Below are 21,528 nucleotides of genomic sequence, written 5' to 3' on the forward strand. Positions count from 1 at the left end.
GGGAGGAAGATGGTGATGGAGAGAAGCGCGCAAAGGCGCTGTGGGTGGGAGGGCGAGAGAGAGTATGGGGTGGTGGTTCTCGACGCTGGGGTCTTCAAAGAGTCGGAGTCTTGCTCATCGACGCAATGGATATGCTGGCGGCGACTGCCAAGCAGGTGGGGCGCTAAGGGATCGACATCGGGGTTGGTCCAAACGCGACTTTTGGGAGCGCGTCGTGCCTCTTCCACGCTTTACGCTCGCAGCATTCCATACAATACACTTTGTCCTTGACTTCCAGTACGATCGCAAGCACACCATGGACGAGACTATGAGCGGTAAGTTCATCTTCTGTTGGAAAGTGTGGTCCTCGACAGCGTCATGCCGACCAACAGCAAGCTTCGCTTTACCATTCGCATCGATACAGTCGGCGCATGGCATCCAAGCTCGCTACCGGATTCCTACAGTCACCAACGTCTCCGAAATTATTTAAAGTGCCCCAAGACCTGATACTAATCCCACCGACAGACGCTCTCGATTCCCGCGAGATGGACGACCAAGAACAGACCGAGCAGAAGATCATCAACGAGGAGTACAAGATGTGGAAGAAGAACAGTGTCTTCCTCTACGATATGCTGTACGGCCGCGCGCTCGAGTGGCCGACGCTCACAACACAATGGCTGCCGGACAAGAAGCCTGTCGAAGGCACCAACATGAGCCAGCACCGCGTCATCCTCGGCACCCATACGTCAAACCAAGCCCAGAACTACCTCCAAATCGCCCATTGCGAGATACCAGACGCCCGCGTTCCAGACCTTACCGAGCTCAACGAGGAGCGGGGAGAGATTGGCGGCCACGGCAATGCGAAGCGACCCTTTGACTTCAAGATTGTGCAGAAGATCAACCACCCCGGCGAGGTCAACAAGGCCCGCTACCAGCCTCAGAACCCCGATATCATAGCGTCGCTCTGTGTCGATGGCAAGGTGCTTATTTTCGACCGGACCAAGCATCCGTTGCAACCAAAGGATGACACCATCAAGTTCGAGGCGGAGCTTGTGGGTCACAGCAAAGAGGGCTTTGGCTTGAGCTGGAGTCCTTTGAAAGAAGGACATCTGGTGACTGGTAACGAAGATACTACAGTCAAGACATGGGACATCAAGAGTGGCTTCTCCAAGAACAGCAAGACCATCAGCCCGACAGCAACATACAACATCCACAGCGCAACCGTCAACGATGTCCAATACCACCCAATCCACCACCAGCTCATCGGTACTGCGTCAGACGATCTTACCTGGCAAGTCATCGATACTCGTCAGGAGGCATACAAGACGGCGCTGTACAGGAAGGAAGCCCACGAAGACGCGGTCAACTGCATCTCGTTCCACCCCGAGTTTGACACGATGCTTGCGACGGGTTCTGCCGACAAATCCGTGGGAATCTGGGATCTTCGCAACATCGACAAGAAAATACACAGCCTACAGAGCCATCGCTCAGATGTCATCGGTCTGCAATGGCACCCGCAAGACGCTGCTATCCTTGCCAGCTCTAGCTACGATCGCCGTATCCTCCTCTGGGATTTCAGTAAGATAGGATCTGAACAGACGGAGGAGGAGCAAGAAGATGGGCCCCCTGAGCTGTAAGTAATTACAAACCTATGTCTGGCTCCTGTACTAACTTTTCACAGATTGTTCATGCACGGTGGATTCACCAACCGAATCTGTGACTTTGACTGGAACAAGAACGACCCTTGGCTCATGATGGGTGCTGCCGAGGACAACCAGCTGCAGATCTTCCGCCCTGCGCGCAAACTTGTCGAGCCGCTGAACAAGACTGTGAACCATGGAGAGGTCTCAGACTGAGCTCCCTCATCCTCTACACATGTTCCTTTCGAGGTGGCTGACATAAGGGCGTTTGCAGATTGCGGTAACGACTTTGGAACCCGAGGAGCCATCTCCGCCCTTTGATTCCCAGGCAATTGAAAGCGCGGGAGAGGCTCCAGAAGAAGAGATTTCTACACGTTCTGAGAGTTCTGATCTTTCTGGTTTTCCTCCATGGAACGTATTCCAAGACGAAACAACTCTTGATTCTCGCCTTCGTAGCGGCCGTGAACGTTGATCATAACGGAGTAGTGGTGGAGCAAAGTGAGAACATGAGATTGGTGTTGGGCGCAACAGCTTAGTGATATCCTTCTCGAATTCTTTTGCGAATACAGTTCCGTAGAAACGTGAATCAGAATGCGTCCGTTATAACATCCCACTGTCTCATTGCATGAAGCTCTTGAGCAAGCAGTGCTCAATGCGAGCCATGGACTGATCGTGAGGCCCGTGCTAGCTAACCTCCGAGGTACGAACTATCTGGTCCCCGCAATCGTCATCCCATCCCTCACGCACCCACCATGTGAAAGCAACATCAACAGCCAAGACCCTACAGCTGGGCTTGCCATCACAAACATCGACAGCATTCCGCCAATAGAAGACTAGCCCGCGATGCTTCTCCTCGGTCTCACCGGCTCCATCGCGACGGGCAAGTCGACCGTCTCGTCCATCCTCTCCAAGCCGCCCTACTCGCTCCCCATCGTGGATGCCGATCTCATCGCGCGACAAGTCGTCGAGCCTGGCACCCCGGGCTACAATGCCATCGTCGAACACTTTTTGCCTACCACGCCCGACCTCCTCCTCTCCGATGCGACACCCAAAGGACGCCCGCTGAACCGGCCAGCACTGGGGCGGAGAGTCTTTGGCGGCGGAGAAGAGAAGGAGCGCGACAGGAAGAAGCTGAACAGCATCGTGCACCCTGCCGTGCGCAAGGAGATGTACAGACAGATGGTGTGGGCCTATCTGCGCGGCAACTGGGCAGTCGTGCTAGACGTCCCTCTCCTCTTCGAAAGTGGCTGGGAACGCTACTGCGGTACCATTCTTGTTGTCGGCGTCTCGGATCCCGCGATACAAATAAAGCGCTTGCGAGATCGCGACTCTCACCTTACCGAAGAGGATGCGCGCAACCGCGTCATGAGTCAAGGCGACGTGCGCGAGAAGGCCGAGCGCTGTTTGCGGAGGGGTCCGGGAAATGGCGTCGTAGTCTGGAATGACCACGACAGGAGTTACCTAGAGAAGGAGATACAGAGAGTCATGCAGGACGTCAGGGATAATAGCCCGCGATGGTGGAGTTTTCTCCTGTGGGCCTTCCCGCCGTTTGGGGCCATGGCTGCTGCGTTGAGCTGGTATAGGATGCGCAACGTGCAGCTACAGTGGGAACAGGAGAAGAAGCGAGAGAAGGCGAAGCTATAGGAGGTGGGTTGATGCGTTGACTCAGATGCCTTTGCTTCGAGGGTAACAGAGGGTCGGTGCTGGTGCATGTTGGTGTTTGTTGGATGTGCGCATAGGTATTCTAGCAATTGGCAGCACGGGCGCTGTGTCACGGTAAATGTTTTCAAGTCTCTCAATATGTCTCTGTGTCTGTCGTGTCTTGCAAACATGTCTCGTCGCTCTGCATATCGTACTTTCGTAGTTGCTGTGTGTCTGTCCTGCAACAGGCAAAAGGTCGTTCACTTTCACCTCTGCTCCACTATTGTGGATATGCCCTCATCCAAGTCCTCATCACATCGACGCTTCTTCATTCGCCCCGCTGCACGCAAATCTACAAATCGAAATAACTCTGTCTGCAAAACATACATTTGCAAGTGTCCATCGTGCGCTCCTCCCGGACTCCAACCGTACGACTACAATGCGAACATGAGTTCCATAACCCCCCAATCTTTTGTCGATGACGGCGGCTCTTTCACGAAGCGCACGCCTCGCGGGCTTGACCACGGCCATGTCGCAAAGTGGGTTACCGGCAACAGCTCAGATACCTCAGCCTATACCGGCAGTTTCATCGATGACGGCGCGGACATGCACCTTCCTCCGGGGGCAGCCCCAGGCTTCGGGCAAATCGATACACGCTTTTACAAGCAAAGAAAACGAACAGATCCCAAGCATGGTGCAGGTACGATGTGGAACGAAGACATGCAAAAGGCGATTAGTGGAGACATACAACGGAATTTGGAGAAGATCCGAGGCCTAGGTGGACTAGAGGCAAAGAAGCCGGATCGCAATGAGGGTACGAACGAGACATCTGGCGGAAAGAGAGAAAAGAAAAAGGATACAGTAACGATTCCTATGCCACCCCAATGGGGAACATTCGTCATCAAAGCAGAGGATGGCCGCGTTATTGTCGTGGACAAAGACGGAGAGTTCGACTCTGGACCACAAAAGACTGTCAGTGAGCAACAGCAACCATGGGTCAAAGCAGCGTCAACGATCGAACCAGCCTCGCCTGCTCAACCTCTATGCCCGCCGTCACCACCGAAACACCGCACCTCTACCCGTCGGTCGAAGGAACTCTCAGGCGAAAGCCAGAAGCAGAAGACAAAAGGTGAGAAGAAGGACAGAGATAAGAAGTCTCGCCAGCCACACCACTCGCCATCTAAAGCCCTCACGCCTATCCCCGAGTCTGACTACGAAGACGGCTACTTATCTTATGGCGGCGGCGAAGATATCGGGTCGCCAACAGGCTTCATGATGACGGGTGGTGCCAGTGGTTGGCCTTCTAGCAAACCTACATCTATTGCGTCTCCAGCTATATCAGTGAGCGACGGCTACGAATACATAGCCCCAGGCTCACCGCTCAAGACTATCAGCGAGGGATTTAGATACGTCACACCAGCCTCGCGGGGGTACAAACATGTTGTTCCAAAGTTGGACTCATGGGTCGAGGAGAAGAGATCATCACCTGTGCGTTCACCACCTAGAGGATGGCCGTCTCCCGAACTGTCTCCAGTCAAGGAAACCCGTAAGGCAGGTTCAGAAAGGTCTTGGGACGGTGGACAGTTTGAGGGTGCGTGGAAAGCTGCCAGTCCAAGTCATTCACACAAGAGTGACAGATCGCACCATACCAATAGAAGCGGCAAGGCACGAAACTCAAAGAAAGACTTCGACAATACTTCGGTAAAGAGCCATTCAACCTACAGAGCGCCTACAGTTGAAGATGCGCCCAGTCACTCTTCGGAAGAGAAACAAGATCATATTGCAACTGGATGGGGAGGCAGTGTGAAGAGCAATGTTTCTCATGACTGGGATGGCAACAAGAAAAACAGCAAAGAAAAGGAGGAGGTCGCTGGATGGGCCTCGCCACTCAACAACCCTCACCCATATACATGGGGAAGCACCAAATCTCCCAGCGAGAAAAGTTGGAGCAATAGGCCCAAAGCCGCCGACAATCCTGCCTGGACTGGCATTGAACCATTTACTTCCCAGAACGTAGTTAACAGCCCTACGACATCACATGTCGGCGGTCCAACGCGTTCTTCAAGCAATGCTGCATGGGATGGCTTTGAAATAAGCAAAGGGACTAGTGATGCCGGTGTCGTTGACACAGATAGTGAGCGCGGATCTCTAGGGAATCAAAGTCGAGTGTCTAGTCAGCCGTCTACACACCGAACTCGTCGTAGTCACGACACTCGTACTAGCCACAAGAGTAACAGACACAGAAAAACTACTGGCTGGGAAGACGCCCAATCTGGCTGGGCGGGTGGTAGTCAGGCTAGCCATAAGAGCCAACACTCCCATCAGCCTGATGCTGCGACCAGGTGGCCTGGTAGCCGTGCCGTCAGTCAATCGAGCTGGAATGGCAAAGAAGCTCATGTCAACTATGGCGATGGTGATGACTGGGATAGCGGAGATAAGGGCAAGGGAAGTTTTGCGAATGGCTTCGATGAGGACAATGCGACATACTTGAATGACAATTGGGGTGGTGTTCCAGTCCGAGTGGGGAGTCGGGCGGGGAGCAGGGCCTCAAGGCAGAGTGGTGTGGGCTGGGAGTAAGCAGAAAACGCGACGACGCGACCGCGAAGAGAAAAGCAAATCGAGATGTTGCAACGGAAAGAAACTCTGAATTCGCTGCTAGAGCATACAGAATCATCGGAAACACTAGCTGCAAGTTTGAAAATGCTCCACGGAATTGCCAATCTGCTATGACTGAAGGGATGCATGGCAATTAATATGCGCATCAGCAGTCAGCATGGGAAGCCAACAGAAAGTCAGCTCGACATGCATGATCCAGCAAATTCGCGTGCATCCTGCCTCATCGCGTCGAGCTGAGGGAACCCCGCTTCATATAGGTGCGCGTCGAAACACCAACGCGATGCTCGAAGACCAGCAGATGGTCCGGACTTCACCAGGTCGCCAACCACCTATGACACCATGACATGTCTGTGACAAGTGACAAACGCAGACCAACGTACAAGAAGCCTCGGAGAGCGTCTCTGCTGCACGCACTATGCCTCAGCACGCTGCAAGGCCCGGGATGAACGCGCAAAATCGAACCAGCGTTCACGTCCATATCGCGAGCGCGCAAAGTCGCGTTTTGGTGGCGCAAGTGACACTGCAGGTGGATCCGGAGCTTCCTGGCCAATAGACTGCATTACATGCCGGGGCTTGGAGGGTCAAAACCAGTTTTGCATGATAGTTTCGGGACATGATCCTGGTCTGAGTGGAGAAGACGGACGCGATTGTGGGAGGCGGCCCCTAAGTGCGTGATGGACACGCTAAGTTGGAGGGAGACTGGGGACGCGTTGAGTGCGCCCATGTAATGGCTTCATGACCCAGTCTCGCATCCTTCTTTCTCCCATCTCTTCTCTTCAGACTTGATCGTGTCCAAGTTCTCTGTCGGTGACTCCGCTTTCTCTATCCACTGTTAGAGTCGTAGTCGAGACATTTGTTGTTGTTCTTGTTCTCGGTCTGCCGCCTTGGACCTAGTCGCGCGCTCCAGCTCAAACGAGATACGATAACCACCCCACCTTTCGCACCTTCCGTCCCAACGACAATCACCTACAACATCACTACGCCGATATCTCAATCGCGTCAATTGATCTTTCGGGCCGATATACCTTCTTCACATCACTTCAATCGCTATCACAACATTACCAACAGTCTCTACCATGGCCACCTCTACGCGCCAGCCGTTTGCCGAGCTTGGCTCGTCACGCCTCCAGGTGCTTCAGAGCGCGAAGAACAGGCAAAATGGTAAATTGCTTCCCTCCACGTGCCGTTGCATTCACTAAACGCGTATGCGACAGCTCTTACACCCAACTTCGCGTCTCCGCAGGGTCTGAAGTCAATTCCTACGCCATCGACGGGTAAGCGCCAGCGCGCACCCGAGATCTTCGAAGATGCCGACTCCGAGAACGTGGACCCGTCCATCTTCAACAGCCCAACCAAGAAGTCCAAGACAGCCAGCCACAGCGATGCAGGATACATCAAGCCGGCCATCTTCACTTCGCCCGCCAAGCCCAGTGCCAGCAGCCTCAATGCGACGCCTTCCGTCCCGTCTGTGCGCAAAGCACTTTCGTCACCCAACACTGCCAAGTCAACGCCCATCTCCACCAGCCGCGGCTCGCCAAAGAATAAGCGTCTCCATGCTGTTTCAAAGCGCCGCGCATCCAGCTCGCCCTTCCGACGCGTCGACCCCCCATCCTTCACGCAGAGCAGCCCCAGCCTACCCTTCTCAATTGACGCAGCCCTCAGCGGCTCCATCTCGACCTACACACCCAAGGCCCCCACCGTAGCCGCCACGCCTGTTTCAGCACCCGCCCCGCAGACCCCAATCGTCGATGACAGCATGCCCAAGAGTTGGTTCTTCGAGATCCACGAGGACACGCCCGAGCAGGAAGCCGCAAATCTTATGGAGCACTCCGCATCTGTCCTTGACATTTCATCCGACGATGACGCAAAGACCAAGGCCAGCAACGAAGACCGCGGCAAGGAGAACGTCCCACCTCCAGACTTTCTCGCTGCGCAAACTCGCAAGCGCAACCACGCTTCGTCTTTTGACGATGGCTACGAGACGGATATCCTAGCCGACATGCCTGTTAAGCAACCTCGCCTGCGCAAGTTCGTCCAGGATGCCATGGATGAGGACCGCAGGCCACTGGGTGACCTTGCACCAAGTGAGTTCTATGCCGAAGGCTGTGACGCTACCTCGTACGTCACCGTCGATGCTGGGATCGAGAAACCCTCGCGTCTGTCAAACGTATTCGATGCTAGCTGTGTGACGCCAGAGAAGAAGAAGAGTGTTGTCGTTGAAGAAGTCCCCACTGCCGTTGAGGAAGAGATAACAACAGTAGCTGAAGAGGTTGCTGCTGCTCCTGCTGTTGAAGTACCCGCTGTAGAGGCTGTCGTCGAGACTACATCACCGACATGCGAGGTACCTGCCGCAGCATCATGAGCGCCGCTTGCTTCTGCTGCTTCATTCCTCTTCTTCTCCACACATTCTTGAATAACTCGATTGGCGTTTGGATCTCGTCAAGGCGTTGTTGCTAGCTTGTCACGATGTCCACTGTTTATGGTCATGTCCACGCTTAGTTACGTATATACGATCGATATGGGGCGTTTTGGGTTGGCTGGTTGTTGTCTTATGATACCTTTACTGCAAGCGCAGGACTGTCTTGCTTGATTAATACGATTACTTCCACTTTGAATAACCTCCTCTGCTATGACTTTGACTCGGTGACGATGACTGACATGGTTTTCGACAGGAACAGGACACATGCATTACTACTACATAAGAAAGTGGGGAGGTGCCAGGCCGTACAAGGTCGTATATGTGTTATCAGAATGCTCGTCGTAAATCTATCATACGTATCCATAACCCAAATCGCTACTTCGAAACGTGTCGGCAATCATCAACCCATAATTCTAGGAGCGTAGCATAGTAGGATGAGGAGAAGGCGAGCGCCCTCTCAACATGGGCGTACTAGGCTTAAGCATGGGGCTCGCCGTAGCACTCAAAGCGTCCAGACTGAGCTTGCTGATAGCGTCGAGATTGCCCTGAACATCATCATCTGTGAGGTCGAGCATCAGACGGAGTTCATTCGCCTTCAACGGCGCTCCCAGCCCCACCATCAACTGTTCCTTGTCCATTGAGCCCGGCACGTCGTAGTAGTACCACCTGTATCCGATATCCTCCAGCCGATGTGGTTCCGCGGGCGTAGTGAGCCTCGCTGCAACACGGCGTACGTCCATTCCAAACACACCCGATATAGATGGCTCGGTGCCGATTCCGCCCAAGCTGGCTTCCGCTCTGCCACGAAGGGGCCCAGGGACTTTGGCGTCCTTTTCGATGGGCGTCTCGTTGATGCGGTTCGAGGCGCCTGCGTCACGCAACTTGGCGCGCTTGAAGGTTGCGTTCTTGAGCTCGGTCAGGCCGAGGACGATGTAGAGTGGCTTGCCCGCTTTGATCTGTTCGGCCATCCAGATGCGTGCCTCGGGGTCGTTGCAGACGGCTTGGAAAGCTCTTGACGATGACTGCGTGGTCCGTTGTATCATCTGCTCGGCCTTGACAGTAAGCAGGTTGGGCTGTCTGTATATCTTTCCTAGATCGAACCTCGCGCCATAGTTGGTCGTGAATCGGCCTTCGGTGTCGACTGAGTAGAGGTCTTTGTAGCGGAGCTGGATGTGGAAGTCGTTCAGATCATCGACTTCTGCGTGCGCTTTATCGGGGTAGAAGGAGTCGCGTTCTGGGTGTAGGGGCTCTGTAACCAGTTGGCCGACTACGAGGGCGTCCGCGGGGAGGGGCTTCGGGAGGAGTGCATTCTGCACCATTGCTGCGGACCTGCGGGTTGCGGATAGGTGAGTGTGGGAATGTGTCTGGAACGATGCAGACGAATGTTACGTGTTAGCTGTAGACCTTCAGGGGCAATGGCGATGCATGAGCAAAAGTATGGTGAACCCCCATGGCTGCGAATCGCTGCGAATCAGAGGGCTGCATCAGACCCGGTGGCAGGTGCTTGGCTAATCTAGCTAGAAGGTGCTACAAGACTACACGTTCGCGGTTTCGACATTGATATTGGATCAAGCACCGCTCGCCGAGCCAGATACGATATCGTAGGTTTCTATTGAGATGGAATTGGAGGTTTGGCCGACGACGTGTGTCACGTGCGTCTGCGGCATCGGAGAAATGAAATTCCCATCAGCCATGCGCGGGACCGATGGAGCATGGCAAACTAACTCAGCGTGCGGCGGATACCGGCAACGTCATGTATATTGACAATAAAGCCCCATTGATTCTGCGTGTTAAGATCGCAGATGGTTGGGAGGCGGCTTCCGCACGCATGGAGCTTCCATGGATGCGCGGTTTTCCTTCGGCCGTGCAACATCACTCACGCTCTAGGCCGGCAGTTCCAAGGTTTCCACGACCGATCGGATCCGCTTGCTACATGTCGATGTACGCAGAGATTCTCGGAGCTGCTACCATGTTCGCCTGCAGCTACATGCAGGGTCTGGCAGAATCTTCCAACAGGATCGAGCAGACGACCGATGCCTCGATGAAGAAGAAAGAGCTGAGTAACGATTACTGTATCAGCCAGGCTCCCAGTTAGCAATGCACAGCGCCTTGCTTACTAGGAGCCAAGGCTGAGTACAGTAGCACATGTGGGTGTGCATTATATTCAACATGGCATAAGGTGCTCGAGTGGCAGCGTGGCGGCTTCGTACTGCACGAGCAGCTTAGACGCGCGGGTTGACACGGCCAAATGTCTCTGTCAAAGCATGAATCGCTGACAGCGCATGTCGTGTATCAATCGTGGGGTTCCACTTTGGGAACATGCAACAGCTCGGCGGGACCTAGGCAAGGCCACGAGACAAGCGTACCTAAAGTCATTAGGTTGTAGCATTGGAAAAGTCAGCCACGGGATCGGAGAAATCGATGATAACGCGTGGGAGAAAAAGCAATGCGATGGGTTCACGCGCCGGAGCGCACGAAGAGGCGGCCCAAGCTCCCGTAGAGCAAGCTAACAGAGGGGCAGGAACGTCACAGCAACCCACCCACCCCCGTCGGTCGCTAGGATCTCAGCGGAATAGTGAAGCCAGACTGTCCACATCTTGGTGCCATTGGCGAATCATGCTCGGTGGCATGACGTCCAGAAGCTGTTAGGACGAGCCACACGTCACTGTCGACCCAGCGCCCCTCACTAACCGCTAATGCGTGAAGTTGTCCATCAAGTCTTTTCAGCCGCAGAGGAGTACTTGAACCCCTCCATGCCCCTCCAGATCAGCCTCCATCTTCTTATTCCATCACACTCAAACCCAATCTCTCTTCTATATACCCCAAAACCTTTCTACTCTATTCACAACCCCTCACAACCGCCACAATGATCAACGTTCCCCAAGCAACCGAGCTCAAGGACCTCTTCAGCCTCAAGGGCAAGGTCGTCATCGTCACTGGTGCCTCCGGCCCTACCGGTATTGGCACAGAGGCTGCCCGAGGATGCGCTGAGTACGGCGCCGACCTCGCCATCACCTACAACTCTCGCGCCGAGGGCGCCGAGAAGAACGCAAAGGAGATGAGCGAGAAGTACGGCGTCAAGGTCAAGGCCTACAAGTGCCAGGTCAACGACTACTCCGCCTGCGAGAAGCTCGTCAACGACGTCATCAAGGACTTCGGCAAGGTCGATGTCTTCATCGCCAACGCCGGAAAGACTGCCGACAACGGTATCCTCGACGCTACCGTTGAGCAGTGGAAGGAGGTCATTGAGACCGACTTGACTGGTACCTTCAACTGCGCCCGTGCCGTCGGTCTCCACTTCCGCGAGCGCAAGACCGGCTCCCTCGTCATCACCTCCTCCATGTCCGGCCACATTGCCAACTTCCCCCAGGAGCAGGCCTCCTACAACGTTGCTAAGGCTGGCTGCATTCACCTTGCCAAGTCTCTTGCCAACGAGTGGAGGGACTTTGCCCGTGTCAACTCCATCTCCCCCGGATACATTGACACTGGTCTCTCCGACTTCGTTCCCCAGGACATCCAGAAGCTGTGGCACTCCATGATCCCCATGGGCCGTGACGCCAAGGCCACCGAGCTCAAGGGTGCCTACGTCTACTTCGCCTCTGACGCCTCATCCTACTGCACTGTAAGTTTATACGCCCAAATCATACCACTTCAAGTCACTAACAATCCTAGGGTTCCGATCTCCTCATCGACGGTGGCTACTGCGTCAGGTAAACGTATCGTCTCGACGACTTGATACGCGTGGAGGAATATAATAATGAACGACATTATGCCGGAAGACTTGAGTCCGTGTAAATAGCATCGAGACAGTAATAAAGCTTCGCAGGTTTCACTTCAAAGTCATTCATCACATGCTGCCGTGACTACATCTCGTTCCTCGTGATTGATCGCCCAGAGAATCTTCTGTCTGATCACGAAGAAGATCTCCAAACTTTGCACGGTCTGTTTTAACCGTATTAACTGGTGGAAAGACTTCATGCTCGAGCGCGGAACCCAAAAAGACATTAGTAGGGCGAACGCGTTGGGGACGCGCGAATCGGCTGCGCACCCCCGCAGTTTAGCACGCGAGTCAGCATGATCGTCGTCTCTCAGCCGCGGCATCTCAACTTCACTACCAAATAGTCCAACACCTAAGTATACTCCTCAGTCCCACGGAGATGTCTCGCAATACCACCAAGCAGACACAATGGCAAACCCCAAGCCGCGCTACGATACGCCTCTTCCCTCCGTAATGCAGCCTCAGAAGAAAGAAACCTTTGGCAACCTCGCCCCTTGGAGCGAACCGTCGTGGTACTCCGCCCTCGCCTCGCCTTACTACAACGAGTCGCACAAGAAACTACGCAATGCGCTTCGCACATACATCGACACGAACATAAAGCCCTATATGCTAGAATGGGAGGAAGCTGGCGAGGCTCCAGCCCAGGAACGGCTCAAATGGGCGCAGACTGGTTACGCATTCGCAGACGTGCCAGAACCGTATCGCCCACGCAATGTTCCTGGACCTACGGGCATACCGGTCAGCGACTTGGACTTGTTCCATTTGTTGATCATGACGGATGAGAATAGTAGGATTGAGGGTGGTGTGGGCGTTGCTCTTGGCGGTGGCAGCGTGATTGGTGCTCCGCCGATTGTACATCATGGAACTGAGGAGCAGAAGAAGAATTGGTTGCCGGGTTTGTTTACGTGGGAGACCAGTTTCTGTCTAGGCATTACTGAGCCGGGTGGTGGAGTGCGTATACCTATCTCGTAACACTTCTACAATTCTTATTGAGAGAATACTAACTAGAGTGTATAGTCCGACGTCGCGAATCTCCAGACCACTGCAACCAAGACCGAAGACGGGAAATACTATATTGTGAACGGCTACAAGAAATGGATCACTGGCATGCCATGGGCTACCCACATGACGACTGCTGTTCGAACTGGAGGACCTGGCGCCACTGGAATCTCCGTCCTTGTCATTCCCACCGACTCATCCGGACTTACACACCGCCGCATTCCCAACTCAGGGCAAAAGGGTGGAGGCGCAAGCTTCGTGGAGATGGACGATGTCCGCGTCCCTGTATCCAACCTTGTCGGCAAAGAGAACGAAGGCTTTCGAATTGTGATGACCAACTTCAACAAGGTAAGTTCTGACTGTACGAAGTGCATGTGAGACATATACTGACTTCGTACCTCTACCTCTGCAGGAACGCTTCATCATGAGCATAGGCTGCAACAGAAAAGCGCGAACGTGTCTGAGCGAATCTTTCCACTACGCACACAAGCGACACACATTCGGCAAGCCCCTCATCTCCAACCAGATCATTGCGCATAAACTCGCTACAATTGGCCGGTATGTAGAGAGCCACTGGGCATGGCTCGAACAACTCGCATACCATATCCAGCAATCTCCGCTAGGGTGGCAGGATCCGGAGATTGCGGGCCAGATCGCCTTGTGCAAGGTGCACGGTGGTCGTATACTTGAGATGGCGAACCGAGAGGCGCAGCAGATCTTCGGTGGTGCTGGGTACCAGAAGGGTGGGCCTGGTGCTATTGTTGAGCAGATTAGTCGGGATCTGAGGATGATGGTATGTTTGATTTCTCTGGAATGTGAAGTTCAGGATGGTATGCTGATGCTAACGTGTGCCAGGTTGTTGGAGGTGGGAGTGAAGAGATCATTGCGGATTTGGCGGTCAGGCAGGAGACGGCGCTCTCGAAGAAGCGTGGATGGAAGTTGTAAGTTGATATGAATGGCGCTATAGTATTAAATTATATCGTGCTAGAGTCCTAAAAGTAATACGCTATGTTCACTTTGCTGGTTTCCTTGAGACTGCATCGACCGGGTCTCGTGGTCAACAGTAAAGGTTGCTCGAATTCACTGAGTATACCTTGCGGATACACATGGCAGTGCAGGTATAGTAATCGGGAGCATTTGTAAACAGAGGATGTTCTGAATTGTCCAGCCCTGGAGGTGCTTTTGGACGATCGACGGATCACACGCGCTACGCTGTTAGCCGAAGCGCTAATCCAGTTTCGCGCACCGAGGCCTTCCAAGTCGCGTCACCCCGGCTTTCGCGTCTCCCTGCTCCCTACAACCTGTCGTCTCGTTACTCACACCACCACGTCCATGTGCCCGTTGGTTACGTTACTTGAACGCAACATATTTAACCCGATAGACAGAGTTGGTTTATGCCCATCCAGCTTCTCCGTACCAACACAACCTATCCCTTCGCCACAAATACGTCTGAAGGTGCCTCTTCTCCATTCGAAGTGAAGGCCCCTTCAAACGTGCGCATAATCAACCTCTAGCGCAAGAGCCGGGAAGGCGCTGCGAAACAGCAGGCATGTACGGTACGTTTGTATGCACGCCTAAATTTAACCCTCCCGCTCATCGTCCCTCCTAAGCTTTTGGAGAGCGAACTACTGGTCCAAGCGACAGTAGTGGAAGAAAACGTGATAGAGAAGACTATCAGTCAGATACGCCAGAAAGAGACTCGCACGCCAACCCACCAAAGCAGCGCATACTCGAGCCGAATCCTGAGGCGGCATATTCACCACCGGACATGAACTCGGCAGCCATTTCTTTCGAATCGAAAATTGCCCTGGCCTTGAGTGGTTCGAGTTGGCAGCAACTACAGGGTGACAGTGCTGTGGAGCCCACCATTGTGGCCGAAGATGGCATTGACTCCGATTCGGACGGTGGCGATGCCGTTCTGGAGATTCCTGCAGAAGAAGTGATCGATCCAGTCGTACTTGAGAAACGCAGGAGAAAAATGGAGCGCTTCAACAGCACTATTGCAAGAGATGCAGGACATGTTGTAGAGACAATCGAAAAGACCGCGCTCATCCCGGTACCAGAGCCAGTAGTATGGGACGAGGAACCGGAGCTGTTATGTTGCTACAACTGGCAGGCTGCGGAAGACGGTACCAATACAATATTCGGTGAGTATATCATGACCTCCAGTCAGGCGTTTGTCAGTTGAAATGTCGAGTATCGTTAGACTCACATCTATCTAGTCCCCGGCGAGCCAGCAAAATGGCAACCGCCAAGTCTGCCGCAAACTGTCGAAAAGGATAGTGGCTGGGATTCCAACGACTACAACTACGCTCGCCAACCGAAAAATCCGTACCTGCCGATGTTCAATGCCCTCCGGGTCATGTCACCAAACACCACTTTCCACAACGTCGACGTTCTCGCAGATCGCAACAATCTCCGTGTGTTGTTGGAATTTGCTCAGGGCAAGAACAACGCACCTCTCCGGCTCAATCTTTATTTAGTCTTCAATACACTCGTTATCGTGCGCAGAGAGTCACGGTGGTGGAAACGTTCAGACGGGCGGAGTTGCGGGTTCAGCTTCGAGCGAGCCTTCACAAAGAAAACTGAAGATATGGAGGACGCAACGAGTCACTATCGAGCCATACGATATGCAATGGGTCCTCTCAACGTCGTCTGTCGCTTCGAAGCAGACGCATACGACGACGGAATCATTCCCGACGATCTCACACAGACCGAAGCAGCAGCGGTGAGCGGAAGCTCACACGTGAACCCTCCAAGGTTCAATTACAACGCGCCAATTCGGGTTCTGCAGAAAGGCCATATCGTGCCAACAGCCCAGATACTTGAGCTCAAAACTCATACTTATAACCCATTGGGATCAGGGTTGGTCCCATGTCAAGATCAGCTCTGGTTCGGTCGTACATCGTTGCTTTACACGGCACCCTACGAGAAAGGTACCGGTATTGTGTCCAGGATCAAGCATGAAGTCGCAACTGCGAGGCTGAAGACATGGGAGCAGAACCAGCAGGAACCATTGCGGAAACTTGTTGCTCTGCTTATACGCCTGAGAGATGTCCTGAAGCGAGAGAATCGGCCGAATCGAGCTTTGGTACTTGTGAGGGAAGAGAAGGGCGGGCCAATTTTATTGCGTACGATGGAAGAACGAAGTTGGGCTGTGGACAGAGAGACACGTGAGACATTTTGGTCTCTGCCTACGCATGGCAGTCGAGGAAGGGGTGGCGGTAGGGGCAGGGGTGTTTACAACAGCGGACCTCGTGGTCGTGGTAATTTCGCTCCTGTTCAAGGCCGAGGAGACTTTGCAGCTCCGCGCGGGCGTGGACAATACACATCTGGTCAGAGTCGAGGAGGTGACTCTGCGAACTCACGTGGTCGCGGGTATTACGCTCCACCTCAAGGTCGAGGCCAGCATCACTATTAGCGAGGTAGCGGGCAATAGAATCCCAGCTCCTCATATGTATCGAGAGCGGATATAGTCGTTTGGGATGACCAAGTCCAGTACACCACGCCAACCTAGGAAAAAACTGAACAGCCTAGAGCCTACGTTGACGTTGGGTCACCTACTTTGCAAGGTTTTAGGTCAATGTAGTGTGCAGACCTGTTCAGTTTTTTTTTCTTGTATGAGGTGACACGACCATTGGTGGTCTGGCAAACCAAAAACAAGCCAGAAACCAACCAATATCAAAATCTGTACTTGTAATCAGCTAGCTTGCAGTCGCGCTAGCTTGTGAACAGGTAACCTATGTTTCACAATAGAGGTAGCAATTATTGCGATATGGTACCTGAGATCTCAACAAAGCTAGCTAGATAGAGTTCTGGGGCTCGCGTCCGAACCAAGACGGCGTGCACGTAGTTTACCGAGGTCCAGGAACATCTTAACAGGACGACTAGATTTCAATGCTTGCACGCCAACCTAGGAAAAAACTGAACAGCCTGGAGCCTACGTTGACGCTGGGTCGCCTACTTTGCAAGGTTTTGGGTCAACGTAGTCGGCAGACCTGTTCAGTTTTTTTCTTGTATGAGGTGCTTGCAGCTTCAAAAGGGCTCTCGCGCAGGAGCTCATCGTGACCATCTGGACGGCTTCAGTTAATATTGGTCGAGCTTGCTCTGAGCCCACACATAGAGAGGAAGCAGAGACGAGAGAGAGCAGCAGCAGCAGAGGTTGATCAGATCTAGTCTGCTACGTAGTACGTTCAAGAGCGAGGCCGCTAAGACGCTTATCGTGTAGACTGCAACTCTATGCAGGTCCAGTCTAGTTCCCAGCCCCCTCAAGCTATCGAGATGTTCTGAACCACGGTGACGTTGGTGGAAATTCAGATCAAGCCTAGATGAATGTGATAGTTTGATCGACATGCTCTTCCCATCGTGCCGCTCGTGTGACGTAGTCTGCTCGATGAACGAAGTGTCCTTGGGTTTTGGTGGGCTACTGTGATGTCGCCGAATAGTCAAAATTCGGTCGCGATACGATTGAAGCCCGAGTATGATGTAGACGAAGACTTGAGTCATGAGGTCTAGTCCGTATGTGGTCTCGAGGTTCACCGCTTCCCGTGACCGTGGACAAGGTCAGGATATCAAGACTGAGGTAACGAGATCAGTCAGCAGGTATAGCGATTGGGCAGTGCAGCGTCCCCTGACGTCTTCGCGGGCGTGTGATAGATCAGCACAAGGCAGCACCACCCTTTGCACACCACGTAGCAATACCCCATCGTCGAAATCTCCGGAAGACCCTGATCTTCAGTTTATCCCACGCTTCATTGCGGGGGAACGGCCCTTCTCTTCATGCGCACAACCTGGCCAGTCGAGCATCGCGGACGGCAATGGCTTGCAGAAGTGGGCCCGTCTAGAAGTGCTACCCATGCACGATGATCACAGCCTACATACACAGCCCACTTGAGCTCTGCCACGCCGTCGCGAAGCTTCGAATGCGTCGGCAGCCCCGCAAATTTTCCACTTGTGCACTACGAGCTGAGGCAATAGGGCATATGACGACATGGTGTCTTGTGAGACTGGGCTGAGGTGCGTCGTAGCCGAGAGCCGCGCTTTAAGTGTCAGATGTTCGCCGCCGACTATTAGACCACGCTACCTTGACACCTACACTCCACAACCACTACCTGCACCCTTGACCGCTACAACAAGCAAGCAATATGGGTCGTCGCGATAGAGACAGACATTCCTCACCGGAGCAGCCGCCCCCGCCCCCATCACGTAAGAAGTCCTGCATGCATTGAATCGGCGCAGCGCTGACAAGGAAGCAGATCCGGGCACCTACCGCTTTGACAGCTACGAGAACGGCAAGCCAAAATGGGCGCCTGGCAAAGACGACAAGAGAGACTACCGCGACTATCGCGATAGCCGAAGAGGCGATCACCGCCGTTCTCGCAAGGAGAGGCCTGTCGACGATGCGCCGCCGCCGCCATATCCCAACAACCCTCCACCGCCCCCGCATGGCGCCTATCCTCCACCGCCTCCACCAGGGCACGAAGGATATCCTCCGCCGCCTCCCCCACCACCGCCGGGAATGGAGGGCATGCCACCTCCACCACCTGAATCTATGCCACCACCACCCAGAGGTATGCCATCCTGTCAGCGCCCTTCGCAACTCCAGCTAACCTAGAGGCAGAAGAACGCGACCCTCGTGGAGCCCGACCACGTCGCCATCGCAGGCAGCCGTCCTACTCGTCCGACTCTGACTCCGACTCTCCACCACCCCAACCTCGACGTAAGCATCGCGACGATCGCCGCGACGACCGCCCCCGCCGACCCAGGCACGAGGACACCTACGACTCATACGACGAGCACTATCCTCCTCGCAGGCCTAAAGACGATGGTCGCCGTGACCGCGACGGCTACAAGTCCGAAGGCTACAAGTCTGACCGCCGCCGCAAAGACAAGGATCCCTACTACGAGGACCGCGACCGCCGTGACAGGCCCCGTGACGATCGTAGACGCCGCGATGACCCGTACGACAACAAATACGACGACATGTTCAACAGCAAGCCGCGTCGCGACTCTCGCTACGACGATGGAGGTCGCGACAGGCGCAGTCGATACGACGACGATGATCGCTACGACGACCGCCGCAGGAGTGGTAGAGGTGGAGGCGGCAAGCCGGGAAAGCCTGGACAGCCGGAGTGGCAGAGGCAGGCTATGGGCATGTTCAAGGACTATGCCCTACCTATCATCAAGAAAGAGGGCGCCAAATATGTGCAGAAGCAGATGGCCGGTGGCTTTGGAAGGCGCTGATAAACTGGATACGACACGACATGATATGATAACGTTGGGACGGGATTGCATGGTGTAATGGCTGGATTTTGGTACTTCGGCGTCATGCACGGCGAGTTCTCTTGGATCACGAGGGTTTGCTATTTTGGCGTTAAGGGGCTGTACTCAACTTGATACCAATCTATACACAATCTACTTTTTCTTTTGACACGTCACGCTATGGACCTTCACTTGGAAATGGTTGACTTTAACAGATTTTCATTGTGCATGCGAGCAACGAACGGCTGGCCAGTCTACAGACCCTAAGTACGATTCAAAGTACGGCCAAGATTACCCCCATCCAACAACGAAGCCAGGGTCTTTCCCCTTGCTTGCCGCCCGAATACAATTCTAAGCGCCAAGGGTAACAGTTTAAGCGCAGTAGGCGATGAGGCAATTGATAGCGCAGGCAAAGCCTGGGGCGAGCCCACTGCAGGCTCCAGTACAGGTCTGGTATGCATCGAGGTCGGCGCAAGCATCAGCCTGAGCATCTGATTTGGAAAAGAGTGGTTAGCAAGAGCTTCTGCGGATGTGGTAGTTCATGTGAAAAGAGCATACCGAGAGCTGCTCCAGTCTGCTCCAAAGAGGTTGCAGGAAGAGCGGTGGCCGTGATGGCGAGGGCGGCAATGACGGCAGCGAAACGCATGGTGATGGTCAAGTAGAGGATTGGTAGTGTGTGGGAAAAGTGATTTCCTGGTTTGGATATTGGAGTTGAAGAGTAGAGTCGAGTCGAGCTGATGAAGAATACTTCCAAGCCGACAAACGACGTTTTTATATACACTTTTCCCCTGCTCTACCAAACAACTTCCCTCGAACATCGAGCGAGCATCTATATCCAAATTGAGCATGTCAGCCCGGGAACAACGGCTAAGCAACGGATAGAAACCTGGGGGCGGGTAAGGCGTCCCGTAAGCCCCATAGGATTCTGAACACAACCATCACACACGACGATCAGGCACATCTTGGGTTGACAGTTCCACTTTATGTCTCATCGTAGTGCGAATACCGCTTCTTCGATGAGGGTATACCTCGTATCAACCCGTTGGCTTAGTATGATTACCCCAGTTCTCCCCGCAGTGTGATGGGTACAGTGGACGGAAGCAATTTCTCCATGGGTAGTCTGTGTCTTAGACCTTCTTGCTGGCCTTACGCCTGAGTTGCTCAATGGGTTGTAGCTCTTACCTGTCTGACGTCGTGGATGCCACGCCGGATAGGCCCGCAGTGAAGCTTTCTACCTGGATCAAGCTTTAAGCCCAAGGATCGTGCCTTTTTATCCGAGACATTGGCGTTGAGGGACATGAAGAGATGGTGTGGTGATGTCGAGACGACGCTTCTTCATGTCTGAAAGCATTGTAGCTTCAAGTAGATCTGATGGCGTGCTGTGAAACCATCTCGTATCACGTACCCAACTTCAGTCAGCCCTTGCATTCAGCAACACACGCGCCCTGTCTTCAGTCTTTTATTGGACGGCCAATGCGAGGCGGCTTGTCGGCTATGGCTCTGCGATCACCTTGTCTTGCATAGTGAAGCAAATTGACCGGTGGAGGTGTTGTCCAACAAGATAGACATGGCATTGTACAAGCCAGCCAGCCAAGATGATGAAATGACAGCCGAGTTCGGTGTACTTCGACAGAGAGCGCACCGTCTCCATGATCATCAATAAAAACTTCCTGAGTAGTGACTTCACTAGGCCGCGGCGCAGACACAGGAAGCCTCACGGCAAGGCCGATTCAATTCTGCTGGTCCAAGGATAGTGGAGAACATCGGAGAGGGTGATGTCAAGGGGGCACTCGCCAACATTGAGTGGCGATTGCATTCGTGTTACAGCAGTGGTCAGGTTGAGTCTCAAGCACGTCCCCTTCTTTTAGCTGCATCGACTGGCTGTCCAATGGCGAACTCGGGAGTATCTGGCAGAATGAGTTGCAGCCCGTCTTTGTCCTTGGCTTGGTCTGTCAAAACGTCGTCCTCCGAGAATGATTGATCGACCTCAGCAAGGATTTCTCTTAGAGTCGGCCTGAGATTATGATCGAAGTTCAAGCACCTCCGCACCAACTCTTTGACTTCTCGCCCGTACTTCCCAGCTGTATATTGTGCGGTGCTCTGCTCTGCGAGTACACTCTTCTTATTGTTTGGACGAGTGTTGCGCTCACGTCTAAGGGCTAATGGAATTTTGTCCTGGCGATCTTTTTCCGTGC

General features: G+C 53.7%; 8 protein-coding genes across 8 annotated transcripts; 7 read left to right on the forward strand and 1 right to left on the reverse strand.

Moving 5' to 3' along the window:
• Positions 1 to 295: 295 nt before the first annotated feature.
• Positions 296 to 1,835, forward strand: J4E93_002910 (uncharacterized protein; the record flags this gene model as incomplete). The annotated part of the gene is made up of 3 exons (XM_049340851.1): positions 296 to 314; positions 505 to 1,612; positions 1,661 to 1,835. The coding sequence occupies 3 exons, from the start codon at positions 296 to 298 to the stop codon at positions 1,833 to 1,835; spliced, it is 1,302 nt and encodes a 433-aa protein (XP_049201733.1).
• A 627-nt stretch (positions 1,836 to 2,462) lies between these two features.
• Positions 2,463 to 3,263, forward strand: J4E93_002911 (uncharacterized protein; the record flags this gene model as incomplete). The annotated part of the gene is made up of 1 exon (XM_049340852.1): positions 2,463 to 3,263. One exon carries the CDS (start codon positions 2,463 to 2,465, stop codon positions 3,261 to 3,263), a length of 801 nt encoding a protein of 266 aa, XP_049201734.1.
• A 444-nt stretch (positions 3,264 to 3,707) lies between these two features.
• J4E93_002912 (uncharacterized protein) lies at positions 3,708 to 5,837 on the forward strand (the record flags this gene model as incomplete). The annotated part of the gene is made up of 1 exon (XM_049340853.1): positions 3,708 to 5,837. The coding sequence occupies one exon, from the start codon at positions 3,708 to 3,710 to the stop codon at positions 5,835 to 5,837; it is 2,130 nt and encodes a 709-aa protein (XP_049201735.1).
• Positions 5,838 to 6,952: 1,115 nt separating this feature from the next.
• On the forward strand, positions 6,953 to 8,238 carry J4E93_002913 (uncharacterized protein; the record flags this gene model as incomplete). Its single annotated transcript, XM_049340854.1, has 2 exons — positions 6,953 to 7,037; positions 7,091 to 8,238. 2 exons carry the CDS (start codon positions 6,953 to 6,955, stop codon positions 8,236 to 8,238), a joined length of 1,233 nt encoding a protein of 410 aa, XP_049201736.1.
• A 470-nt stretch (positions 8,239 to 8,708) lies between these two features.
• Positions 8,709 to 9,614, reverse strand: J4E93_002914 (uncharacterized protein; the record flags this gene model as incomplete). Its single annotated transcript, XM_049340855.1, has 1 exon — positions 8,709 to 9,614. The coding sequence occupies one exon, from the start codon at positions 9,612 to 9,614 to the stop codon at positions 8,709 to 8,711; it is 906 nt and encodes a 301-aa protein (XP_049201737.1).
• A 1,547-nt stretch (positions 9,615 to 11,161) lies between these two features.
• On the forward strand, positions 11,162 to 12,009 carry J4E93_002915 (uncharacterized protein; the record flags this gene model as incomplete). The annotated part of the gene is made up of 2 exons (XM_049340856.1): positions 11,162 to 11,917; positions 11,968 to 12,009. 2 exons carry the CDS (start codon positions 11,162 to 11,164, stop codon positions 12,007 to 12,009), a joined length of 798 nt encoding a protein of 265 aa, XP_049201738.1.
• Positions 12,010 to 12,481: 472 nt separating this feature from the next.
• J4E93_002916 (uncharacterized protein) lies at positions 12,482 to 14,017 on the forward strand (the record flags this gene model as incomplete). The annotated part of the gene is made up of 4 exons (XM_049340857.1): positions 12,482 to 13,024; positions 13,091 to 13,420; positions 13,485 to 13,865; positions 13,928 to 14,017. The coding sequence occupies 4 exons, from the start codon at positions 12,482 to 12,484 to the stop codon at positions 14,015 to 14,017; spliced, it is 1,344 nt and encodes a 447-aa protein (XP_049201739.1).
• An 823-nt stretch (positions 14,018 to 14,840) lies between these two features.
• Positions 14,841 to 19,315, forward strand: J4E93_002917 (uncharacterized protein; the record flags this gene model as incomplete). The annotated part of the gene is made up of 4 exons (XM_049340858.1): positions 14,841 to 15,219; positions 15,295 to 16,203; positions 18,328 to 18,642; positions 18,693 to 19,315. 4 exons carry the CDS (start codon positions 14,841 to 14,843, stop codon positions 19,313 to 19,315), a joined length of 2,226 nt encoding a protein of 741 aa, XP_049201740.1.
• Positions 19,316 to 21,528: the final 2,213 nt, after the last annotated feature.

Source organism: Alternaria ventricosa, assembly GCF_023758065.1.
Source record: "Alternaria ventricosa strain BMP 2768 chromosome Unknown scaffold_4, whole genome shotgun sequence".
Lineage (NCBI taxonomy): Eukaryota > Fungi > Ascomycota > Dothideomycetes > Pleosporales > Pleosporaceae > Alternaria > Alternaria ventricosa.